General features: G+C 36.2%; 2 protein-coding genes across 9 annotated transcripts; one reads left to right on the forward strand and one right to left on the reverse strand.

The window, feature by feature from the left end:
• Nucleotides 1-2,050: 2,050 nt before the first annotated feature.
• LOC107789253 (uncharacterized) lies at nt 2,051-9,706 on the forward strand. Of its 8 annotated transcripts, none has more exons than XM_075255593.1 (16): nt 2,105-2,574; nt 2,683-2,733; nt 2,857-3,090; nt 3,181-3,279; nt 3,384-3,439; nt 3,728-3,839; nt 5,126-5,284; nt 5,451-5,708; nt 6,666-6,878; nt 6,962-7,180; nt 7,265-7,381; nt 7,532-7,840; nt 7,969-8,067; nt 8,150-8,646; nt 8,756-8,788; nt 9,456-9,706. In XM_075255593.1, coding segments are annotated over exons 1-16 (2,592 nt in total). In that variant the 5' UTR covers nt 2,105-2,439; the 3' UTR covers nt 9,457-9,706. The 8 variants fall into 8 exon arrangements, with proteins under 8 accessions (XP_075111697.1, XP_075111699.1, XP_075111696.1 ...); XM_075255591.1 differs by having other exon boundaries at nt 2,124-2,574; nt 7,256-7,381; XM_075255592.1 differs by having other exon boundaries at nt 2,140-2,574; nt 2,863-3,090; nt 7,256-7,381.
• A 9,018-nt stretch (nt 9,707-18,724) lies between these two features.
• LOC107789254 (GRF1-interacting factor 3-like) lies at nt 18,725-22,467 on the reverse strand. Its single transcript, XM_016611028.2, has 4 exons — nt 22,174-22,467; nt 22,007-22,083; nt 19,359-19,443; nt 18,725-19,286 (listed from the first exon to the last, which is right to left on the reverse strand). The coding sequence occupies exons 1-4, from the start codon at nt 22,261-22,263 to the stop codon at nt 18,930-18,932; spliced, it is 609 nt and encodes a 202-aa protein (XP_016466514.1). The 5' UTR covers nt 22,264-22,467; the 3' UTR covers nt 18,725-18,929.
• Nucleotides 22,468-23,130: the final 663 nt, after the last annotated feature.

Here is a 23,130-nt window from a genome sequence, read left to right on the forward strand (position 1 = left end):
GTTTAAATATTCTAGGGGCAGATTTTGATCCATACAAATAGTATTTGAAGTCATCGTTCTAAAATTCAGAACTCATAAAGATAGAATTTTAGCTCTACCTCTATAAGCTCGTAAGATTATCCATGATTGGAAACTGAGAAATCTCAACTTGAAAACACATAGTTCATGTCTTTCAAGCGGCAAACTTTAGATTTTAGCCAAAAAATGCCACCGGCAAAAAACGGAAGTTCGGCGATGACTACTGAGTACTGCGCCATGAAGGACTAGTTGAATCAAAGTGGTTTTAGCTCTGTTTGGCCATATGTTTTGACTATCTTTTTTGGAATTTCTTTTGAAAATACTATTTGTTCATTTAATTTGATCTGTTTTTGAAAAAAATTGAAAAAAAAAAAATAAAGTTTCCAAAAATTGGTTTAGGGTAGTTTTTGGGTGAATTTTTTTTCCACTCATAAAACTTTAAGTTTTTTTTCAAATAAAATACATGTCAAGGCACAATTTTAGCTTTCAAAATTATTTTTTTAATACAATTTCATTTTTTTTTTTCAAATTTCAACCAAATCTATATCTAAACACTAGCTTAATTTGACGTTTTGACAAACAATAAATGAAAAAGTTGTTAACAATAATGAGAGTGAGAGGAAAGAGGAAATTGGAGAATATGTTCGAACCATCTTTTGGCTCTTCTAGGACGTTGCAAATTAAAGCTGAGAAAATATGTTGAGAAAAAGTTATAAACGACTGATTTTCTCTTTTTCTTTTTATCTAGTGGAAAATGTTAGAATTTAATGAACTATTGCATTTAGTTAAAAAAGAAAAAAATAAATACCATAAAAATGGCTAAAAGATTAATTTGATTAACTGTTTAGTTATGGTTCACGTTTGCAATGACTTTTTCTTCTTCTTTTCATGTAAGCAAAAACTGACTGAACTTGAAACACCAAAAACCCCTAAAAAATTATACATATGTGTATATACATAGTTCACGAACAGAGGTCATCTTTTGATTAAGTGTATGTTTGTGTGAATTATGTACCAATTTCACCATTTCATAATTAATTTCTATCTATTTATGTTTTCTCCTTTTTCTTTCAACACGAAATATAAGATAAATGAGTAATGGGGTATCCGCTAATATGATTTTGCTTAAAATATTTGAATGTTGTAAGATTTATTATGTCACCTAGTGCGACTCCTATAGTAGCTATATCTTGTTTATTCATTATTCGCATTACTTAATAAATAATATGTGGAGCAACTATCTCGATATTACAATAATAGACACATGTTATAAATTTACAATAATCAAGCGGCATTTATAAAGCAAGTATTTTAAGGTGGCTTAACTTTATTTTTTCAGATCGACTCATTAATATTTAAAATCACCCTAAAAGGATAATTAGGAAGAAGAAAAAAGTGCAAACATATAACAATTTGGGTAGAACCTCTTCTCCATGCTATTGGATCACTTTCTTAATTCCAAATAGTTGGTAAATGATTAATCTTCACGTGTTTGTATATTTATTATTGAGGAATTATCTTAAATATTAGTATTGGCTGCTAAATTGTTTACGTATTCGTAGTTTTACTATATTATGATAATTATTGCTTGTAATTATTTTTAGAGATTTTAAAATCAATATTTCACATTTCAATATAACATTAACATAAATTGTTGTTAATTTATAATCAGCAATAGAAAGATATATTTTACAATGATGTTTTTTAAGGTTTATAAAGTAATAAAAAATATTTTAGGACAAAACTCGCTTATTGTGTTTGATGTTACTACTTTCTTCGTTCCAATTTCTGTGAAAGTATTTGATTAGACATGCGGTAAAAAAATAAAAATAAAACTTTTAAAATTTATAATCTAAAATAATCATAGCGTATAATTGGAAAAAGAAAGTGTCACGGGTAATGGAATAAAAGAAATACTACTATTTACGGAGTAGTACACAATTGTTGAACAATCTCCAACTTTCAAAAACATTTTTTCTATTGAACTTTATGCCCAAATATAAGTTATAGTTTTCCAAATTCTTTTCAACTTGAACGTAAAACTCAAGTCAAATGGCTATGGTTGTTTCCACCAAAATTTACATTTGAGAATAAAGGCCTGAAAATAATGTGGTCAACGATTTGCTGTTTTACTTTTCAATCCTCTTCAAAACCCTTTTCCTTCCCAAAAACCCCCTCTCACTACAGAACGAATCGCTGCTCATTTTGCTCACTCACTCCCTCCATTCCCCATTCCCATCATCCAATCCATTCACTCTTTCAAACTTTCTTTGACCTTCATTTTACTCTTTCTTACTCTAGGGTTTCTTTTTCACCTCCATTTTCTTCATCTATTTTCCCTTTCTTCATCGCTCGATTTCATCTTTTTTTCGCTTTAGGGTTTTCAGTAGAGCGGGAGGAGTTTGGAGCACCGATTCGTGAATGGAGTCCTCGGCAGCGGCTGGTGTCGCCGCCGCACGCGGCGTTTCTCTTCCTGTCTCCTCCTCGTCGGCTCAGGCTTCTCGCAAAGAGTGGCGTGCTGTCTCCGAGCAATCGCTTCGAAATTCCAGTAGCGAGGTACTTTTCGCTGATGCAAAATCCTTCTTCTCACATTGCCTTCTGTTTCTGATCTAGGCCTTACGTTTCCCTTTTCATTTTACACCATTTCTTAATGTTCAAATGTAGGAAATGGACCGTTCTAGATTAGGTCAATCTGATGAGAGACTGATATACGAGGTAACAGTTTTAAATAAACATAAGACATTTCCGATAAACTTAAATAAAAACGAGAAGAAGTATCACATTAGTAGTTTAGGGTTTGTAACGTGTAAATGAATGTGATTTGATTTTTTGTCAAAGGTGCAGCAAGGGAGAGAGCCGATTGACGTGGACTTCTGTTCAATTACTATTGATGGAAGTTCGGGCAATGATATTCTTCAGAGACTACATACTGTGGTAAAAGAAAAAGAAGAGTTGCAGCAACTTGAGATTGAACTACGGGCTCAGCTCATTGCAAGATCAGAGATTATGGAAATACGGAATAGTTTTGATGCTCAGATGAAAGAGCACGCCAATACCAATGCTAAGTTTCAGGTACTAGAGTCTTTTTTACAAATGTTTTGACTACTGCTTAGGGCATTAATTTGATTTACTGATTAAGTCGTTGGTTTATTGCTTCTTAAGGAGCAAATACATGAAAGGGACCAGAAGATTTATGAGTTGGAGAGGAGGATGGAAGAGAAAGAAAGGGAACTGCATGCAATCAGACTGGACAATGAAGCGGTTGCTTGATTCTTCTAACTCTTACTTATGTATCTTATTCTTGTTTCTTTATGAGAGTAAGTGGATATTCTATTAAGTCTAATCCTTTTCATTGACTGGAGCAGGCATGGGCAAAAGAGGATCTCCTTAGAGAACAAAGTAAAGAACTACAAACTTACAGGTTGCTTTTTGCTTTTGTCTCAAGTCCCACTGTCATTTGTCGTTAATAATATCTTCTTTGTTGATTGACTAAACCACTTTCTCCTATAAATGTTTTTGTGCAAACGTGGATCACCTTCTATATTAGTTTGATCGGGGTTGTCTTACATTTTTAGTGGTTAAATTGTCTTCTGTGGTGTTTTCTTGTTCTGTAACTGAAGTTTAGAAACGAATTTTACATCTCCTCTGAAAATTGGCATGAAACTGTACTTTCAATCTTAAAATCTAAGCAAGACTTATCAATTTTTAGGAGAGAGAGGGATAGCACTGAAGCCGAAAGAGCTCAGCATATTAAACAAATTCATGAACTCCAAGAGCATTTTCAAGAGAAGGAGCGCCAGTTCATGGAATTGCAGGAACAGGTACAGTTATTTCTATTAGATTGATGGATGAAGAAGATTATTTTCTTCTTCTCTTTCTTATTCTTCACTTTTTAAAGTTGTAACGTGAGGCTTATGTTTATCTTTTGATGTTACTAATATAGTTTCATCTTTGTGCCTCATTGATTCAAGTCTGGTGTAGTCGCATGATGGCTTAATTGTGATTGGGTGTGATCAAATGTGGTTCGGACAAGAAAAGAAATATTAAGTTGAAGTTCACACAATAAATTGTAAAATATGACTCAACTTCGACTAAACTACCTGAGGACTTCAGGAAAGTTTGGGTGGTGAGAAATACAGTTCCATAGACATTAATGATGGCTTAATTGTGATTGAGTGTGATCAAACGTGGTTCGGACAAGAGAAGTAATATTAAGTTGAAGTTCACACAAGAAATTGTAAAATATGACTCAACTTCAACTAAACTACCTGAGGACTTCAGGAAATTTTGGGTGGTGAGAGATACAGTTCCATAGACATTAATGTTCTTTTAGCTGAACTAGCTAAAATTCTACCCGAAAGGGACATTCAAAATGAGGAATTCAAGGTAGTTAATACTACCAGATATTGATCTTGAGTTCTAGGGAATTCTACCAATTCATGAGGCGTACTTAATGCATCTTGAGAAATTTTAATTAAGAACCGCTCCTAAATCGATGTTTGATGTTAGAAAAGTTAAAGAAAGACTATCCTACTTGATAGAATGATTTTCTTGGGAAAACGGGCATCTTGAAACTCTTGTTAACTTAAAATAATCAACAATAAGCATAAAGTTCAGTCCACTCTTTAAATCTCATCTTATTGGTTTTCCTTTAAGTGTGCTCTCTTGTAGCACATGTGTGTATATATATATATATATATATAAATTTATGAAGTATCAACCAATTTCAACTTCATAATAATTCTCAAATGACATAAGTACATAATTGCAGCTTCTGTAATTTGTGCTAGGCTTGGGGGAATTGGCAACCTTTCTTCACCTCTATATTACTTGAATGTCCAGTCCACCTGCCAGTGTAGTCTATGAGTAGAATTTTGTTAATGTTTTGCAAATATCTTTGTGTCTAATTTGTGAAATGTACCCAATAAGTACTGGCACAGTGATATTCTTTTTTTAATTTCTTAATATTTCATTGGGGGTGGAGGCTACGCCTTTTGTAGTGTAAGAAGACCATGGTTATGCTGTCATTTTTTGGCCTCTTTAAGTGGTATGCTTTCTTGGTGGTGTTTCATTTTCTGACTAATGGTTAACACTGTTAATTTTTCAGAATAGGATAGCTCAGGAAACAATCCTTTTCAAAGATGAACAAATAAGGGAGGCCCAGGCTTGGATTACTCGTGTTCAAGAAGTCGATGCCTTGCAGCAAGCTGAATTACGGGAGCGCGCAGAGCAATATAACCAGCTTTGGCTTGGCTGTCAAAGACAGGTGCTTCATTAATGATTCATCAACTTCAGTTGATTCACTTGCTCTTACTAGGAATACCCTTGGTTATATGGTCCTATGTGACTGATTATGCTTTTCATTGGAGTGATTTAAGTACATAATTTTTGTTGCAGTTTTCTTGTATTGACGAGATTTCTTTTTCTGTTAGTTTGGTGAGATGGAGCGCATGCATATGCACATGCAGCAGCTCCAACTTGAATTGGCTGAGGCAAGAGGTGGAACTTACTCTGATGGTTCACAAGTCTCCAAACTGAATTCTAAAGATGCTAGTCATCTTGGGCAGAGCAATGGTAGCCAACTTAATGCTAGTGGAAGCAGTACACCTGGTGAAAATACGATAGGCCTGCAAAATGGAAATGTTGAAAATGGTCCATCTTTTACTTCAACTGGGAATGTGTCAACTCAGGTTCAAATCACTGTTCTATTCACATTTTTCTTTTGACCAAAGCTGCATGTTCTAGGACTGGGTCGGTTGTATCAATGTTACAGGCACTGTAAGTAGAATTTATGATAACGGTTTAACTATTTGCTGTAGAAGTACTGTGCAAGTGCCTCATGTATATCTTTTCTTTGTCATTCATGACTTGACAAGACTCAAGGTGGTTTCTATTTCTGAAGAAGTTAGTTGGAAATAATGGTCTGAAAGTGGAAAATGGGCGCTTATTGCATCTTCGATATTGTATTTGAACTGGGACTTGAGTATGGTCAAATATTATGCTGTAGTTATCATGAGCTATAGCCGCTTTTGGTCTATGGCACTTAGTTCCATCATTTTTTGATAGATGAGCACATTGGATTTATATCTTCTGTATAAATTATTTTAACTGGGATCTATATAACATTCCACCCAAGACTGTCAAAGAACTAGAAAATTTAACCTTATGAGCTGAATTTCAAAGTCCTATTGCCTTTCAAACTTGTAGTTTCATTAGTAAGTTTGTTTGATTACTTTTTGATAGTTGAACCATGAATTATGCCTAGCATGTAGGTACCCTAGCTTCTAAATCGGTCAACAGATACTCATGAGAGGTGTAATCTTGGCATCAAGGCTTACTTCTTTAACTTCAGAAAAGAGGCCGGCTTCATTATCATTGTTTTATGCGATTTTGATAAACCTTTTTCCCTATAATCTTGCCAAGAGATTGTGTTTAAACAAAACTATGTAGTCATGTTTGCATTTTATCTGGAGCTACTGCTGTCTATGGATAGTAAGACACTAAATGTCAAGAATAACCTAAACCCATTGGCACACCCTCTTAAAGAAAAGAAAAAAGAGAAAAGATACATTGTTCTAAGTCTGTTTTGATTCTCCTTGCTTCTGTGCTCACAACAACTAACGATCTCTTTTTCGGGGTTCCACCAGTCGGATCAAGTCCATGGTATGGCAGTTGCTCCTACGTCCTTGCTTGGGATGACAACCTACCTCCCACCAGGACAGATTACCGCTCTGCATCCATACGTAATGCATCAACAGGGGATTCCTCCTCCTTTACCATCACATGTTCCTCAATCTCATGTTGGGCAATTTCACTCAGTTCCGGTAGTGTCATCTCTTCAGCATTGGCCAAACCAACAGGTAATTAGAGAATTTTGCTCTAGTTCTCACAGTTACTTTTGCTTAAGTTAGGAAGATAAATTGCTGTTTCTCTGGTCTTCAAGGCTGTAACAGAGGGTTCACAGATCTCTAGTCACAATCAGTACTCGTTGCAACCTCAATCAACCTTGCCAGGATCAGATTCCCAGGGATCAGATTCTCAGTATGATCACGAAGCAACTGTCAATGGCCAAACTCTTTGTTCTGATTACGGAGATGGCAATATGAACCAAGGAAGTGAAACTCAGGATCCAGTGGTTCCAGCTTCGAGTGAAGAGGAACAGGTCTATTGCCTGCAGTTACCTGAAATTTTCTCATGTTTTGTATGCATAGTTTCTTGACCTACGATAATTTTGTAGGAACTTCAGTCTGTGGATAAGAATTACCTCTCCAGCATCCAGGCTCAGCAGACTCTGCATCAGATTTCTTCACAATTCAATGGTGCTTTAACATTGGATTCTCATGAACATGACAATGAGACAGAGGTATTTCTAACATTCTCTAAAGGAGCAGTATCCCAATTACCTTTTGGGGCTACTTGTGTTTGTGTTGTTTAGGTTTGGCGGAAGGGTGGGGAGTATAAATGATGTGAATAAGCAGAATCATCCATTTCGCGTTCTCTGTCAATGCTGCAGGTGAAGAATGTCAACTCTTCAGCTAATTACATGTTAGAATCTCAAGGTTTAAGAATGGGGGAATTTAGTCCAAATGTCGATAAATCATCAGCCGAAATTCCATATGCTGCAAATAATTCAACTGAATCAGTGACAGATACCATGTCAGGCGCTGTATTAACTGAAACATATGTTGCTGGTGGACAGAAGAATGCATACACTGTTGTTAGACCAGGAGAGGTTATTCTCCTGGATGAAAAAGCATTGCTGGCTTGCATAGTCCGCACTATTCCACCTGGTTCTGGCGGTAGAATCAGGATTAGTTCTACGGTTAGTTACACTTAAATAGTGTGATAGCTTTTTTTGACTTCTGTCACTTCCTAATTCCTTATAGTTTCTAGTGATTCTTTTTGTGTCTATTTATGATTCCAGTTCCTAATGCATTGTGTGATGTGCAGCTTCCTAATAGACTTGGTAAAATGCTTGCCCCATTGCACTGGCATGACTACAAAAAGAAGTATGGGAAACTTGATGAATTTGTTTCAAACCATCCTGAAGTATGTATAACACTGTTCTGTGTAGTGAATCTCTAATGAGCTTGTGCTTTATCAGCAACTAATTTGATCTTTCTACTTTTAGTTATTTGTAATTGATGGAGACTTCATTCAACTTCGAGAAGGTGCTCAAGAAATTATAGCAGCCACAGCGGCTGCTGCTAAAGTGGCTGCTGCAGCTGCAGCACCATCGTCATACTCCTCTCTTTTGCCTCCTATTGCTGTCACCCCTATGCCTCAAAATCACCGTTTGAAGAGGGTACCATCAGTTGAACCAGCATCTGAGAAGGCGATTTTCAAAGACTATGCTGTCATCAGACCAGCAAATCCTAATGATAACCATCAAAGTCAGATTTCTAATGGTGCCTCTTTCAACATTACTGGAGGCATCTCAAATGTTAAAATTTTGACAAAGCCTAGAGACCAGATGGAGCTAAACGCATCTGAATCGAGGGCTGCCTCATCTGTACGATTGACCAGCGGGAATGGAACCAATGCTGACAAAAATGACATGGGTAGCTCACAAAACAAGGTTTCATCTCATGGGAGGTCTGGTGTAAATTTAGTCAGTAAGCAGGGCAGGTATTTATTATCATAAAGTTTAAACTTTGAAGAGCTATCGTTGTGCTTCCAGTGCCACCATTAACAGTATCTCATCCCAAGTTTTGTTTATTTAATTTTTTGTTTTCAGGAATGTTGGGATTTCATCATGCTCTAGAAGATAGTAAGTGTTCATAATAATTTTGGACTGTGTTTTACTTATTTTCTTTTTAAATCTATGAGCTACCTGTAGTTTTATTGCAAGTTTATATTGCTGCTGACCTACCTCTATCCTCTTCGAGTACTTCACCTTCCTCTTAGACTGAAAAGGAAAAACTAAAGGATTGAGCATCTAAAGGGTGTGTGCGCGTGTGGAGAGAGGGAGAGAGCTATTATGTTCAAGGAATAAAAAAAGGGTACAGAGGTTGAGTGACAGAGTTCCTTCTGTATCAGCAGATATTTGGTTATGAATATTCGTCCTACTCCATTTAGAATTTTTTGCACATTTGAGTTAGAATCAACTGTGAGCGCATAAAGGTTTAATAAAGCAAGCAAAATGTGCAAACTTCAAAATGTTCTGCTGTCAGGGTTACTTTTGAGTGAAGTTTCCTACTATATACCATGTGATTGTGTTTCCAGGTAATGTTTTGCCACTGAAAGTGTTGGTGTTCAAACGAAAAATCTCCAAGATATTCCAAGATAATTTTTTTTCATCCACTTTTTAAATTTTATTTTAAATCCTATCTGGAATAGGATGAAGGGAGGTGCATGTTTGTGGTTGTTGAAAGTGCTTCATGTGCTTGTTTCTTCAGTTGATTTGGTGAATAACTCATTGTCTTTGGGTATGGCAGAATATTGGATGCTGATGAGTATGGCAGGACAGATATTGGATGCTGATGGGTGTGGCGGGACAGATATTGGATGCTGATGGGTGTGGCAGGACAGATATTAGATGCTGATGGGTATGGCTGATCATTTAAATTTGAAATTATTCAAAGGGATAATTTTATTTAGTTTCAAATTGGAATACACTGTAATGTTTCCTTTCACATCTAAGTGGAAACAGTTGTTCATCTAAAGTATACATCCTCGGTTTTGCTGCTTCTTGGCCATTGATCATATGTTAGGGGAAGGTACACTTCAATTGCCGACAATGGCTTTAATGTCTGAAATGCATCTTGTGGAACTTTAATGATGAAAAAAATGTGATGATCTGCTTGGATCAGCTTAATTGCGTGACACAGCTAGGGATTTCAGAACGGGTGGGTTAGGCTATATCTGGGTGGATCAAAACGGGAAAACAGGTCGAATATAAAAGGATTGTTCCAATACCCATTCAATGTATGCTTGGGTCAAGATGAACGGACCATTTTGGGTTAACAACGTGGATGATAACCCAATCTTCCAACTCAAACTCATTTTTGTTTGATTGTTTTTTTTTAAAATAATTTGTTCAATTACCAAATCAAACTAATAAAAGCTTTATCCTTTATCTATCATCACTCTATCAAACAAACCAAATTCAAAGAAATTTATTTTTCTGTTCTTCATTAAGTCTGGGTAAGTTTGGTGATTAATCATTCATTGTTATATTTGACACCCCTTTACGAAGTTCTTGGGAACTCGTCTCCAACTCACTTATCTAGATCACCTTAAAAATCTTATGGAAAATGAAACATGTTTTCACTTCCCCGAGCAGAAGGGATATCAGTCACTCTACTTCCCAGTCCTCTTTTACCGGCAACTTTAGGCTGTGGTATCAGAAGTACTTGTGGTTCGGTCAATTTTCAGAGTAAAGTTTTCTGAAAGTCTTTTTTTGAATAATTTGTGCAAAACAAAACAGTAGGATAGTTGTAATTTTTTTCCAAGTTCGCTATTTTCAAAGTATCTCGAGGTGCGTTGCATACAGCCATACACAAATCTTTTTATGAGAAGTCGTTTTGAAGAAACTGTTAAGATTAATTATGTATATTAGTTACTTGATCAGTTAGTTAGGAGTTAGTAGAGTCATTAGTTAGTTGAAGTTGCCAGCTGTACCAATCAGTTAGTTAGTTAGGAAGCCGACTTAGTTCATTAGCTTATCTGTCCTAGCTTAGTTTTTCGATTGTATATAGTGGAGGATCCACTCATTCTTTCATTGATTGAATTGAGAAAATCTGAAAAGTTCTTCTATCTCTCCCTTCACGATTTCTCTCACTGTGACCTCTCATGGCGTAAAGGCTTCAATCCTTCCTCCATTGAAGCTTAGTTGAGCTTCAAATTACTGTTTCATTGAAAGTTTTGATATGATATCAGAGCAAGGCCAGAAGTTCCGAATTGTTTTCTCAGATCTGTTAAATCTAGATTCATCATCCTCAATTTTGTTTTGACCATGCGCATGCAGATTTTGATCTCATCGATTTCAATTCATTTCTCTTAGAATCCTCTATTAGAATTCCAGATCTGTAGTTAGAATCTTCTGTTAGTTGATTAGTTGAATTTTACACCTTGTAAGAGATGGCTACTGACGGAGACGATGAACAGTCTACACCGACCATGGCTGAAACTCCTAATCAGCCAATTGTTCACACAAGCAGTCCTTTTTTACATGTATCCCTTTGATAATCCGGGAATAGCCCTAGTTCCTGTTCCATTTGATGGATTTGGATATCGATCGTGGAGAAGAGGTGTGATGCGAGCATTATCTGTGAAGAATAAGCTGAGATTTATCAACGAAGAATGCAAGAGACCAGATCCAGATTCATCAAAATTTCGTCTATAGGAAATGTGTGATGATATGGTCATCTCATGGATCCTAAATTCCTTTGCCAAGGAAATTGCAGACAGTGTTGAGTATGTAGCAGATGCATTCGAATTATGGAGAGAACTTGAGGATCGATATGATCAAACAAATAAAACAAATTCAGAAGGAAATCAATGATCTATCACAAGGAGTCCTTGATGTCACCGGTTATTACACAAAATGAAAAAGTTATAGAAGGAACTCAATACCTTGATTGTCAAATCTCATTGCACTTATAACTGCACATGTGAAGCCAATGAGAGCATGCATAAAGCTGAGCAGGATAGGAAGTTGATACAATTTCTTATGGGGTTGAATGAGACATACACTGTAGTTAGAGGCCGCATATTGATGATGAATCATCTTCCTTCAATTGCCCTAGCATTTTTTTTGCTGATTCAAGAAGAAAGGTAGAGAGAAATCAAATTAAATAGTCATTTAAATCCGGAGTCATCAGCCTTGAATACTGGCACAATCAGACCTGGGACTTTCAGAACAAACTATTCTCCCAGCAACAATCATAACAACAGAACTAGGCCCTTCTGTGATTATTGTAAGAGATCAGGTCACACTAAAGAGAAATGTTACAAGCTTCATGGATACATAAATCAAAGCAGTTTCAATCAAAATGCTAGGCAAAATTTCAACCACAACTACAATTCAAGCAACAGTCATAGCAACAAATTCAATAAAGGAAATAGAACAGTGGCCAATGCACATATAGCAACTGTCGTTACTCAAACTGCTGAGACTGAGAAATGTGCTGGTCGTGACAATACTCAAAGTGTAAGTCTTACCCAAGAGGAGTACAACCAGTTGGTGAACCTATTGCAACAGTTTCAATCAGGAGGAGGAAGAGATTGCACAATTGGTACCAATCTTACATCAGAAACAACAAACTTTGTAGGTATGATAGCTTGTACTTCCTCAATTGACTTGGGTAAACTATCATGTGAATGTTTCAAGAACAAAGCTGATTCATGGATTATAGATTCAAGGGCATCAAACAACATGACTTTTAATAGATCCTTGCTAACCAACATAATAACCTTACCATATCCCCTATTAGTCAGACTGCCAAATGGCTACAAGGTAAAGGTGACAGAAATTGGTAGTGTGATTCTCACTCCTAAGATCACTCTAGATAAAGTGATGTTCGTTCCCTATTTTAGATACAATTTGATCTCTGTTCATTCTTTAGCCTCCTCTCATCTCAACTGTCTTGTTGCTTTTGTCAAATATTGTCGCATACTGCAGGCCCCTTCAATGAAGAGGCCTATGGTGATTGGTAGAGTGAAAGATGGATTGTGCATCCTATGCCCAAGCTGTCTGAAGAAGAACATTACAAGCTCTGCAGTAAAGGACACTCATGCATTACCTACCATTTCTACTTGTTGCACTTGTAACACATATTGTCCCTCTCATTCTACTGTAAATATGCCATTACATACTAATAAGTGTGTTTCTTCTCCAGTTGTAAATAGTCCATGTGCGGCTATTGAAAAACAAGCTTCCTTTATGAGTCCATCTTCTGAATTTTCTAGCATATTATCTCATTCTTGTGTTGAAAACAATGTGAATGTGTTGTGTCATAATAGACTTGGACATGTCCCCTTTGTCAAAATGAATAACATTACCTCTATACCTGCCAACTTCTCTCCCAAACAACCATTCAACTTGCACTATTTGTCCAATGGCCAGATAAGAAAGATTGCCATTCCCTCAGAAAACCAGCATAACCAACAGAATATTTGAACTTTTACATGTTAATCTGTGGGGTCCATATCATGTTCCTACACATGATAGATATAAGTACTTCATAACCATGGTGGATGATTATAGCAGGTCTACTTGGACTCACCTTATGTCCAGCAAAAGCAATGCCTTTGAGATACTCAAAGAATTCATGAACCTAGTAGAAAACCAGTTTGGTGTAACTATCAAGTCCATAAGGTTAGACAATGGATTAGAATTCACTAGTAAAGAAACAACTATGTTATTTCAGTCTAAAGGGATCATTCATCAAAGAACTTGTCCCTATACACCATAACAGAATGGTGTGGTGGAGAGAAAGCACAAATACCTCCTTGAAACAGCTAGAGCCCTTCTCTTCTAATCCAAACTACCTCTAAGATACTGGGGTGAATGTGTCCTCTGTGCCACTAATATCATAAATAGATTGCCCTCTAGTTCTATCAACAATCAAACCCCATATGAATTACTATACAAAAAGAAGCCAAAGTATTCTCACCTAAGGAGCTTTGGTTGCCTCTGTTACCCCACTGTGCCATTACCACATAGGGATAAGTTCAATCCCAGAACAACACCTCATGTATTTGTTGGATATCCTTTCAACACAAAGGGGTACAATGTTCTAAGTCACTAGGAAAATCCATATCTCCAAAGATGTGGTGTTTAATGAATCCATTTTCCCTTTTGGAGTCAATATGAACAAGTCTTCTCAATCATTTGTTCCCTATCCAATCCCTTTCATTGAGTCCCTAAGTGAACAATCTTATGATAATACAAATATCACACAGATTCTTGAAAACTTGAGTGATCAAAGAAGTGCAGACAACACTTCTCATCCTATGTCACCTGTACATGTAGCTCCTCCATCACCTTCTACAGCACCCATTTCTCCACCACATGATACATTATCACAATACTACACTGAACATACCCATGATGAATAAGCTCAACCAACAAGGCAGTCACACAGAACTCATAAAATTCCTACCTACCTACAGGACTATGTTCATTCCCTTCCTCACCTTAAAACAAACTCTACCTCCCTTAAATGCTTTATTTTCTGTGAATCACCATATTGCCTCTGATATACTAACTCCTGATAATTAGACTCTTATGAGAAATGTTTGTCATGACAGAGATCCATCATCATATGAGGAGGCAACAATTGATCTTGCATGGCAAGCTGCAATGACACAGGAGTTTGATGCATTATATTCCAATCATACTTGGGACTTAGTGATGCTACCACCTGGGAAGCAGGCAATAAGCTGCTCGATGTACTAGCTCTATAACGGGGTCAGACCCAACCACACTCTCTTAGTATAAAGCGGAGCAGGACCGTTGGCCTAATCTGACTCCCCATCCAACCGTTGTAAATGGGTATACAAGGTGAAGCACAAAGCAAATGGTAGTATTGAGAGGTTCAAAGAAAGGTTGGTTGTCAAAGGTTATACTCAATAGGCAGGAATAGATTATACAGAAACCTTCTCACCAGTTGAAAAGATGACAATAGTAAGGGCCTTAATAGCTACATCAGTTAAGAAAGGCTGGTCCATCTCTCAGTTGGATGTGAAAAATACTTTCCTCCATGGATACCTCAATGAAGAGGTATATATACAGGTACCACCTGGACTGGTTGTAGAAAAATCAGGTTTAGTTTGCAAACTAAACAAGTCCCTCTATGGTCTGAAACAAGCAAGTAGACAATGATATGCAAAACTGACTGAAGCAATGTGCTCAAGGGGCTGCACACATTCCATGCATGATTACTCACTCTTCTACAAGAGGAGTGGAGATTCATCAGTATATGTTGCAGTGTATGTGGATGATGTATTATTAACTGGGACCGATCAACAAGAAATTGCACAACTCAAAGCATTCCTGCATGAACAGTTCATGATCAAGGACCTGGGACAATAATATTACTTCCTAGGATTGGAGATTCTGTATAAAGATTATGTGGTCATCATATCACAAATAAAGTTTGTGTTAGATTTGCTAAAGGAGTATAATTGTCTGGAGCACAAGGCCTACTCTTCACCTTTGGATCCTACTATAAAGCTGAAAGCCAAAGAAGGGATAATACTGCAGGATCATACTTATTATAGAAAGCTAGTAGGTACACTAAACTTCTTAACCAACACTAGATTAGACATAGCATATAGTGTTCAACACTTAAGCCAGTTCATGCATGAGCCCAGAGAACCTCACCTAAAAGCAACATTTTACTTGCTCAGATATTTAAAGAATGATCCTACCTTAGGAATTTTCATGTCAAAGGATGGAGATCACACAGTCAAGGCCTATTATGACTCTGATTGGGCAGCCTGCCTAGACTCTAGGAGGTCCATCAAAGGTTATCTAGTTCTACTAGGTAACAGTCCTATTAGTTAGAAGCCTAAGAAACAAGAGACCATATACCTATCCTCTGCAGAAGCAGAATACAGAGCTATGAGGAAAGTAGTGGGAGAACTGGTATGGTTAAGCAGATTGTTTGAAGAATTGACTGTCCCATTTTCCTTGCCTATCTCAGTCTTCTGTGATAGCCAATCTGCATTGCACATTGCAAAGAACATAGTATTCCACGAAAGGATTAAGCACATAGAGGTAGACTGTCACTTTCTACGTGATCAACTACAAGCAGACTTAATTTCTCTCCACCATATCAGAACAGACAATCAGCTCGCAAATACCCTAACTAAAGCCCTGACTGGGATCAAACACGATGCTACATTAGGCAAGTTGGCTATGTTCACCACACCTCCAACTTGAGCGAGGTGTTAAGATTAATTATGTATATTAGTTACTTGATCAGTTAGTTAAGAGTTAGTGGAGTCATTAGTTAGTTGAAGTTGCCAGCTGTACCAATCAGTTAGTTAATTAGGAAGCCGACTTAGTTCATTAGCTTATTTTTCCTAGCTTAGTTTTTCGATTGTATATAGTGGAGGATCCACTCATTCTTTCATTGATTGAATTGAGAAAATCTGGAAAGTTCTTCTATATCTCCCTTAATGATTTCTCTCACTGTGACCTCTCATGGCGTAGAGGCTTCGATCTTTCCTCCATTGAAGCTCAGCTGAACTTCAAATTACTGTTTCATTGAAAGTTATGATAGAAACTTTAACCAAACAAGTTTGTGGACTGATGATAAATGAAAGGTGCCTTTATTGCACCATTCTCCCTGTACTTTTATGTTTAAGTAATACTACTACTTCCATTTTCGGACCAAAAAAAAAACCCCATATTTGCGGGCACTTTGAAGTGTAAATTCCATATAACCTTCTTAGGCTTTAATAGCCTGGAAATAATATTCTCTTCACCTTTTGAATGAGAATGATAACTCCTTTAACTTACGGGTCAACAACAAAAATTGTTCTGTTCTTTGTATGATCTAGTTTTTGAATTGTGCCCTGTATTTTAGTGGTGGAAACTTGTTTCCAGTTCTAAAACAACAAAGGCTTGAAGTTATTGCAATTTCTAGTGCGAAAGGATGGAAGAATAGGGCAAATCAATGGGTTGCATAAAGCATAAGCAAACTTTAGCAAAACGAAATAATAAAAAAATAGTACAGTAGTATTTTCATACATTGAAGAATTAATGCTGCAATCGATGTCCACAAGAATTGATCTGTTGTTGGTAGTGACTAGCAGTCTTCTGAAATTAGCGTTGCTTTGTAGACTAGAAATCATATATGTTGAATTTCACATAATTAGCTATGGCTGTAACGAAGCTAAATTTGCTTGTTCAGGAAGTTTATACAACAAATATCCACATTTCCAGGCTTTCCCAACTTTTCGGCCCTGCTCCATATTCATCATTTCTTGTTGTAGTTCATATCAACATTTGATTTTATTACCATCGCTAGAGGTTTTAGGATAAGTATGTAGCTAAAGTCATGCTTTATCCATTGAATAAGAAGAAAAAAAATGCAGCAATAGTTTTTTTGGGTAATAAAATTATAAACCTAACAAGAAAATGTTGTTCAAGGAGCCATTCAATAACCAGAGAGAGTGTTGTTTTCCAACCAAATAAAGGTTAAGAGGGGACATGTAGAATTTACTCCACTTTGAATTCAAAAAATTTTAAAAAAAGAAACTAAAAGGAAAAGAATAGAGATGAGGAGAAGATAAAGGAAATTGGATGCACTCCATAAGTTGACCTTGCATTATTTTAGCCCACTTACAAGTTTGTAAATGTGTAGCCAAATATCAATAAGCTTAGATCTGATTTTTTTTAGTTTTTTTTATGCTCTATATCTTCAAGCGTGAAACATTTTCATTCTCCTTTTTCCTCAAGTTTCTACACAATTATGAAAATTCAAAAACAGACGCGAGAAATCTAAAATCTCGTCTTCTTTAATGCTAATCTTGTTAGATTTTGAATATGATTTTGTGAGAAATTTGGAGTGGGTATTGTTTGAACTTATTATAATTAGTCTAAGTAGATTGTATACAAAGTTTGAAGTCATTTTAATGGAGATTTGGAATAGTTTTAATCAAGAATTGTAAGTGAAAATCGTACAAAATTATACACTTTTATACAAACAGGTATATTATATATATAGTTGTATAAAAATGTATAAAGATGTATAAGCACAGTAGTGAAAATGTTAGTGATACACCATGTATATAGGTGTAGTAGTTGAAGAAGAAGAAGAAATGTGAGAAATCTACCAAATACCTATATATAATGTATCAACTTTGTATAAAATAATATATAAGAGGTGTTTATACACCATTATACATTACTTATACACGATTATACAAATGAATACTATTAATGGAGCTTTAGGGGTTCTTCTTCTTCTTTGGGCATCTTCTGAAATTCAACTCAAATCTAGCTCAAATCTGCTCCAAATCACTTCAAATTTGAGTTTTGAACTCCCATTGACGATCCCAATCAATTGGGCCAACGCCCAATCCAACCAACTAACAAAATCAAAAAATTCAATTTCTGAAATTGAAGCTTCGAATGACCTACATGGGCCATATCAAGTAAGAGCTTCAAACGTGAGCCATTTTTTGATGGATTGTTGGGCCAAGTGACAAGGAGCGTAATTCCCCCTATTTGTTTCCCAGGCGGGTTATTCATTTAAAATGGGGTGGGTCTTTTCGTCAAGTTACGCCATGCCACATGGATTTTAAGGCTGGGTTGGAGAATTTAACAGATGAGGTATGAAGTATAAGGGTAGGTTTGATGCACAATTGTCCCAGAAACTGTAAGGAGATAATTTATTCGTCTGAAATTTCAAAAGATAAAATAAATTTAATCATCATTATAGTTTTGACAACAAAAATACATGTCACCTTAAATCACTGTATCTCTTTCACAATTATGCTATCAAATTAGTTTTTGTACAATTATTTAAAAACTTGCTTGAGTAGCCAAACTTTCACGCAAGTCAACTTTGATATTCTTAGTCATTACGCTCAGTCGGACAGATATTTAAGAGGTTCACAATATAGCCAACGGTAAGGCAAGTTGTACTAGCTATTAGCTCAGAAACCTTAGCTGGTTCCTTTTGAAATGTAAAAAGATAGTCACTAGGCATGAAGCAAAGAGAAAATTAGAAAAATGAATTCAGATGTCAAAAGATCCATGCAATCATATTCAAGTGAAGCTTTCTTATATGCCAATAGTTCAAGACTTGAAAAACTATAACAAAGCTTTGCCGCGATTGCCTCTGATGGCATAATTTTAGGTGTTCCTCAGTTTAAAACATCCTTACCAAACATACCTACAAACATAAAATAGGGTGCATAATCATTTGAAGAAACAAGATATTAAAAGGCTATTCTCTCTCACTGTTAACATGTCTTGCAGCTGATTTTCCAAGCCCATCACTAGGATTACCTTCTAAGTTCCCTTGCTTATTTCCTCGTGCATCCAGAGTTCCTGAGCTGTTTAATCCAGGTTGCATAAGTTGATGCATCGCATTGTTGGCAGTAGGTCCAAAGCCATATTGGCCTTGGAACTGTTGCTGCTGCTGCTGCTGCTGAAAGTGGAGCATTTGCTGTTGCTGCTCCTGGGATGGAAGGGCGTTGAGTTGGAAAGGCAGTTTGGAAATAGGGACGCCTGGTTGCTGTTGCTGTTGCAGAGCAGCCTGTGTTTGCTGCATCTGGCTTCCGGGTTGGGTAGTAGATGGAGCCTGCAGCTATTTATATATTAGGGAATGACAAGTAAATTCACGAGAAAATGCTGAATCAAACCTCTAATCCACCTGTGAGGTTGCTGCTGATTGTTGTGGTTGGGCATCAGCAATAGCAGCTAAATACATCAAATTCTTCTGAAGCAGCGCTTGATACCTATGACATAATAATTACTTTTAATAGTGCAAAACAATAATTTGACATGAGATTTCACGATGCAAAGCGAACACACTCCATAAGATAGAAAGCAATGTTGTCAAAGGCGAAAAAATCTAAAAAGCATTCTAGGTCAATTGGGGCTTTAGGCGCAAAGCGCAATTTAAGTGGGGGCTTTAGTTAAAAAAGGCGCAATGCAAGAAAAAAATAAAAATATATACGTAATTCAAGAGAAAAGTAACAAATTCATTCATATTGTTTTTCTTAACTAATATACTTATTTGCCAATTATATTTGTAGTCTAGCATTGCTCCATTCAAGATAGAACTCATGGGCGAATAAGGGGCACGTTTTGGTGCCTTGCCTACACTGAAGCACAACTTAAGTGAGGCAAAGCGCCCTCCTTGAGCTTTTTTGAGCTTTAGGGCTTAAGCGTGCCTTAAATGAGCCTTTGACAACACTGATAGAAAGTGAACGAGCAATTATATTCCTCTCGGCAACAGTACACATTTTTCCTGATCCAACTTCAAGAAAGGGGTAAGCGCTCACCTTCTGAACAAGCCAAAACATCTTCTAAAACACATCTCATGAAAAGGTTTATGATTGAACAAGAATACAAAATGCATTTTTTGACATATAGAACTAAATGAAAAGTAGAGAGAACAATTGCAAATCCCAATGGCATGTCAGAATCACTGGATTGTCTCTTCTTAATTTCATTCATATCAAGTCATTTTTTAAATCATGGTTGTGTCTTAGCCAACTTGCACGCTCTTCGACTAATTCCACCAGGTACTTGCTACCTCCTACCAATATAGGTACAAGTAACTATGCCTACCAAGGCTCGGGCAAATATGAAGAAGTCATCAAGTGTTCTTTGTCTTAGTTGGGATTTGAACCTGATACCTCATGATCTACTCCCATTACATATAAAGTCAGTTTGGAATTTATGAATATCCTTTCACTAGAATACGTCCCGAGTGGCTAGGATGGATAATCCAGTAAGCTGAGTGGTCTAACGAAACTTGGACAACATTAATTAATTTTTTCGTGCAGTATACATCAACTACAGCCTCTGCAGAATATATTTCCCCTATGCTTCTGGTACTGTAGGTATCGGTTCACATACTGCTGTTTCTTCTATAATAAACTTAAGTTTCAAGACTGGATGCATGAGCAATTTACCTCGAGCAACTTTTCATAATTTTACTCCGAAAGTAACTAAACTAGGTCAAGAGTACTTTTCCCATTACCAATATTCTCATTTTGAAAGTAAAATTTTGTTAGAAAAGTTGCGGCGAGTGCAAGACTAATATACACAGCTAGCAAACTACAGGCTACATATACCTGAGCCATTCACCCTATCTATTCTATAACATCATATAGAACTATCTCCTAGCTTATACGTCCAAAAACAATTTGTTCCCTGCATTTGGTTTTCTATTAGGATCTTTTCTGTGCGGATATTTTCTGTGAGGAAACTGCATTCAAACCCTTAAAGTTCCCACTATTATTTGTTGCTTCTGTTTTTCCTAGCCTTTTGGTTCACTATCTCTTGCCTTCTCCATTATATTTGCTTCATTAGTTCCTTCGCCTCTTCCTCATCAACCTCCACGAGATGCCTAAAACATTTTTGACCTCCTTAAGTTTCAGCCGTTCCATGTCTGGAATCACCGGTTATTCTTGCATTTCCATTTCCATTCATCAGTTCTGACTTCTGACCCATTCTCTTTCTCTGCCAATTGCTGAGTACTTTGTGGTCTTACAAATTATATTGCAAGCTCAAACATGGATTTGCTCATTGCTGTTTTGAGACTTCTAAGGCCACACTCTTTTCCTGTGTGAATGTTACCATTTCTAAACCCAGAGCAATGCTATTCCCACTTTATTTTAATCATAGAGCTCTTTGTTTTAGCAAAACATTTAGCTCTTGGAACTAAAATAGGGATAGATTTTGATATTTGATAAATAGAAAAAAAAAATAGAAAACTACAAAAACAATCTCCGAGTCAAAATACTTAAACACACTGATCACACTTTAGTGCAGCCAATTCCAAAACAACACTTCAAATGTTTCATGATGAGGGTGTGAGCTCCCAAAATGGAACTATAAATCAAATTCCTTTGTCTCTAGGCTCTTTAATTTTAATTGCAGTTTGGGGCTTTACAACTGGAAAACCAAATCATCTCTAGGGCAATCTATAGACCCTCAAAATCAAGCCACAAAACTTGCAATTACGAGGGGAAAAATCAAATGAAGTACCATACTAGATATATCAAAAGAGATTATCTAGCAAATAGCGTGCACCAAACATCCTTGATCATCGAACTACAAAGTATTACCCTTATATTCTCCGTCCGACCAGTCATTTTTTGAAGGAAAAAAGAACACCTTAGTTTAAATAGAGACAACAATGTGTTACAATAAGTAAACAACATGACGAGAAAAAAAAAGATGCCACCTTGAAATGTTAGATACACAAAACTGATAATGTCATTACAAAATGCACATAAATCTCAACTCTAAAAAAAAAATAGTAGTATTAAATTTTTTTTAACTTACTGGGCACATTCTGAGAGTTTTCCAAGATTCTGGTTTTCCAGTATGGCAAGAATCAAATTTTTGTTCTCATCTAAGAACTGTGGTCAAGAAAAAAAAACAAAGTCACAGAGAATATTTTACAGCCCAAAATTAAAAATATAAAAAGGAGAAGGGGAAAAAAGATGTACCTTTTGAATCTGTTCTGTGGTGATAGCATTGAGAGGCAGTGGAGGGGCAGAGTTCAAGACTGGGGGTTGTAGTTGCTGCTGCTGTTGCATTTTTTGCCTAAATCTGAAGGTTGTAGAAATGTGTTTCAAGAAACCCTAAGATAAAGCTTAAATCTATGACGACAAAGTAAAAGGAGAATTTGATTAAAAGAAAATGGTGCTATTTGTCAAGGACAAATTTGCAAGACCAAGGCGGCAGTTACGGCCGAAAACGCCAAATTGTGAATTTAGTACAACCAAGGAATCGTATGTGCAAAGTTGTACCCCGTGATCCGAAATAATAAAGACAATTGCTAAAGTACCCATCAGATGTTTTTCCATTTGGTTTTAATATTATATATATTAACAATAACAATTTCCAAAAAAAATTAAATTAAGAAATTAATTTTAACCAACTTATAGCATAATGTAATTTTTATTTTTATATATAGAAAAGAGAAGATGGTCGACCAAGGGTAAAAGAGTAATTTAATCGTGTCATAAAATGTGTTTTACGTATTGTTTCCAGTTTTATTCTAATACAAACGCTCAACATTCTTTAAATTTCATTCTTTCATCTCTTTTGTTCACTCCAACCAACAACAGAGAAATGTGATTACTTCATAAATTTAGAGTACTGATCTTTGAGTTGTCAACATCTTTTCATCTGGGTGTGGCAATTACAAGTTAGCATTTATTTCAATCTTTTGCCCTAATCTTCTTCAGATTCTCTTCACATTTTCCAATTTCATGGCTTAATTGATGGTTGTTTTCTTTTTATTCTCTCTAACTCTCTCTTCAATGTTCTTCAACATTAATTTTCTTCCTTTGAATCTCACTATTATTTGTTTTGTCATCTGTGTGCCCTTTGTTGTTTTCTCCGATTTATCGATATGTTGAAATCATTGATTTCTAATTCACCGGAGAATTTCATTCATT

This window comes from Nicotiana tabacum, chromosome 6 (genome assembly GCF_000715075.1).
Source record: "Nicotiana tabacum cultivar K326 chromosome 6, ASM71507v2, whole genome shotgun sequence".
Lineage (NCBI taxonomy): Eukaryota > Viridiplantae > Streptophyta > Magnoliopsida > Solanales > Solanaceae > Nicotiana > Nicotiana tabacum.

Bases quoted from the DNA above. Each gene is read 5' to 3' on its own strand.
- LOC107789253 (XM_075255591.1), top strand. From the start codon at position 2,440: ATGGAGTCCTCGGCAGCGGCTGGTGTCGCCGCCGCACGCGGCGTTTCT. The intron at 2,734-2,856 runs GTAACAGTTTTA...TTTTTGTCAAAG, and splicing joins ATGAGAGACTGATATACGAG to GTGCAGCAAGGGAGAGAGCC. The intron at 5,285-5,450 runs GTGCTTCATTAA...TTTTTCTGTTAG, and splicing joins GGCTTGGCTGTCAAAGACAG to TTTGGTGAGATGGAGCGCAT.
- LOC107789254 (XM_016611028.2), bottom strand. From the start codon at position 22,263: ATGCAACAGCAGCAGCAACTACAACCCCCAGTCTTGAACTCTGCCCCT. The intron at 19,444-22,006 runs GTAAGTTAAAAA...ATTATGTCATAG, and splicing joins AAACTCTCAGAATGTGCCCA to GTATCAAGCGCTGCTTCAGA. The intron at 19,287-19,358 runs GTGGATTAGAGG...AAATAGCTGCAG, and splicing joins AATCAGCAGCAACCTCACAG to GCTCCATCTACTACCCAACC.